The 3,254-nt window shown below is 41.6% G+C and overlaps 1 protein-coding gene across 1 annotated transcript; it reads left to right on the top strand.

The window, feature by feature from the left end:
- Positions 1-1,262: 1,262 nt before the first annotated feature.
- Positions 1,263-3,005, top strand: LOC120209231 (3-ketoacyl-CoA synthase 6-like). Its single transcript, XM_039208291.1, has one exon. The coding sequence runs from the start codon at positions 1,316-1,318 to the stop codon at positions 2,804-2,806; it is 1,491 nt and encodes a 496-aa protein (XP_039064222.1). The 5' UTR covers positions 1,263-1,315; the 3' UTR covers positions 2,807-3,005.
- The last annotated feature ends 249 nt before the right edge of the window (positions 3,006-3,254 follow it).

Raw genomic sequence — 3,254 nt, 5'->3', positions numbered from 1 at the left:
TTGAGTTCTCTGACTATTAAAAGTTACAAAATGGTCACATGACTATTCATATGTTTTAAACTCGTTATTTTTCGTTAAAAATTGACAGTCGTCTGAGTTGAAAGTTAACTTGTTGATTGTGATATATATGGTAAAAAATGTTCTTTGGTTATAGGCATTGTTTTATGTCAAAAAGTTAACGTCCAGCTCAGACGATAGCAAATTTTTTAACAAAAAAAGGCGAGTTTGGAATGTATGAATAGTCAGGTAACAACTTTATAACTTTTAATAGTTGGGAGACTCAACATAATAATGTCATATAGTCATGGGACCATTTTGTAACTTTTAATATTAGATGGACTCAACAAAGCAACAACTATAGTTAAAGGATCATTTGTACAATTTACCCTTAATTTTATTTTAAGGTAAGTTGTGCGTTTAGTACCTAAACTATCAGTTTTAGTTCACTTTAGTATCTAAACTATCGTTTTTTTCCAAAATCATACATAATGTTTAGTTTTTGTTTCATTTTAGTACCATGTCGTTAAAAACTTAGCGGATGGGCTCGTTGGGTGATGCATCTACAATCATCAACCGTCGCATCCGTCGACCGATGATGTCCAAACTTTCCAGCACACACCTTTTCGACCCCTTAATGTGATTATGGCCTCCTTTTCATTGGAAAGTGTCTCAATATCCCCAAATCGGTGATAGAATCTTCGACTTCTTCATCATTTGATCTCCGTCGTCAACCGTCTGATGGGTCTGAAACTGGACTATGTTGATTAACTCATCATTCTCTCGTGGTCCACTGTTCAGATTGGTTGTTTGTCCACCAGAGCTATACCCCCGTCCATTAAGTTTTGAACGGCGATATACTAAAATGAAATAAAAATTAAACGTTATCCATAGTTTAAAAAAATTAAAAGTTTAGGTACTGAAAAAGACTAAAACTGATAGTTTATGTACTAAATATGTAGTTTACCTTTTATTTTATCAATTATCGGATGGAACCGGTTCAAGTGAGCAGTGGAGTTAAGATCCCCATGATTGATTAATTAATGAAAAAGAATAAAAGCGACGAAATTACAGAAGACAGATACACGAAAAGTGAGCTTATTGATGAAAGTAAGGGGTGTTAGTTACAAATCGGATGCAAAGGGAGTTAGGAAATATTAATGGGCGTTAATTTAGCGTTGAGTGGCGTGTCTCCTTTCATTTACTCCTCTCATCTGCCCCTTCTTCTTCTTCTTCCTTAAATCCCCTCCGCCTCTTTTTCCCTTACAAAAAAAAAAAAAAAAAACTAATCCCATTATTCACCTTCACACAAACAACAATGCCTCCTATCTTCACTGATTTCTCCGCCTCGTGTAACCTCAAGTACGTTAAGCTCGGCTACCAATACCTCGTCAATCACATTCTTGCACTTATTCTTGTCCCCGTCATGGTCGGAGTTGTTGTCGAAGTTGTTCGTTTAGGTCCCGAGGAGATTGTTAATCTCTGGGGTTCACTTCATTTCGATCTTGTTCAGGTTCTGTGTTCTTCTTTTGTCGTCATTTTTGTCGTTACTGTTTACTTCATGTCCAAGCCGAGAAGTATTTACCTTGTGGATTACTCATGTTACAAGCCTCCGGTGACTTGTCGGGTTCCTTTCGCCACTTTCATGGAGCATTCGAGGTTGAACTTGAGGAATAACCCGAAGAGCGTTGAGTTTCAGATGAGGATTCTTGAAAGGTCTGGTCTTGGTGAGGAGACTTGTTTGCCCCCGGCGATTCATTATATTCCGCCGACTCCGACGATGGAGGCTGCGAGAGGGGAGGCGGAGCTTGTTATATTCTCAGCTATGGATTCTTTGTTTATAAAAACGGGGTTGAAACCTAAAGATATCGATATTCTCATCGTGAATTGTAGTCTGTTTTCTCCGACGCCGTCTTTGTCCGCCATGGTGATCAACAAGTACAAGCTGAGGAGTAATATAAAGAGCTTTAATCTTTCGGGAATGGGGTGCAGCGCTGGGCTGATCTCGATCGATTTAGCTCGCGATCTTCTTCAAGTGCACCCGAATTCTAATGCGGTGGTTGTCAGCACCGAGATCATCACTCCGAACTACTACCAAGGGAAGGAAAGAGCCATGCTTCTTCCTAACTGCCTGTTCCGCATGGGTGCCGCCGCCATCCTCTTGTCGAACCGCCGTTCTGAGAGGTGGCGAGCCAAGTATCGTCTCGTCCACGTCGTTCGAACACACAAAGGCGCCGACGATAAGGCCTATCGATGTGTTTTCGAAGAGGAAGACAAAGAAGGAAACGTCGGGATATCATTGTCCAAAGATCTCATGGCCATTGCAGGTGACGCTTTGAAATCCAACATCACCACTATCGGCCCTTTGGTCCTTCCGGCATCGGAGCAAATCCTCTTCCTTTTAACGCTCATCGGACGTAAGATCTTTAACCCGAAGTGGAAACCTTACATTCCCGATTTCAAGCAAGCGTTCGAACACTTCTGCATCCACGCCGGTGGCCGGGCAGTCATCGACGAACTCCAAAAGAACCTGCAACTCTCCCCCGAGCACGTCGAGGCATCGAGGATGACATTGCACAGGTTCGGTAACACGTCGTCGTCGTCATTATGGTACGAGATGAGCTACATCGAGTCGAAGGGCCGGATGAAAAGAGGCGACCGGGTGTGGCAGATCGCATTCGGGAGCGGATTCAAGTGTAACAGCGCCGTATGGAAGTGCAACCGGACCATCAAGACCCCAACAGACGGACCATGGGCGGATTGCATCGAAAGGTACCCGGTTCACATCCCTGAAGTCGTCAAGCTCTAGGGCTAAAACAACAACAACACATGGGGCTGAATTTACGCATATTAATTTCTCCTGTTAACCTCATTTACACATTCGTTTCTTTCTTGAGTTTGCAATTTGCATATATACCTGATATCATTGCACCTTTCGTGTGTATTAATTAATGTATACCTTGTTCGAAAATTTCGTCCTCAAAATAAAACCGGAAAATATTAATGCAGTTTGGTCCAGTTTGGTATCCCTTTGAATGTAGGGTCTGTCCTGATTAATGGCATGTGACCTGTTACTATATATGTAGTTGTCAACCAGTTAATTGGGTGACTCTTTATTTGTTGGGAATTAATATGGTTTTAGGGCATCTAGCTGTAAGTTGTTGATGCCACTGAATGGCTGCCATTAAAGAAAAGCATGAATAAATGGAAATCTAATGTCAATATATATTACAGATTCAGCCATTCAGGCATAGGGT

This window comes from Hibiscus syriacus, unplaced genomic scaffold, assembly GCF_006381635.1.
Source record: "Hibiscus syriacus cultivar Baekdansim isolate YM2019G1 unplaced genomic scaffold, ASM638163v2 tig00018474_pilon, whole genome shotgun sequence".
NCBI lineage: Eukaryota > Viridiplantae > Streptophyta > Magnoliopsida > Malvales > Malvaceae > Hibiscus > Hibiscus syriacus.
The sequence above is the reverse complement of the archived record's forward strand: the minus strand, read 5'-3'. Positions and strand labels throughout refer to the sequence as shown.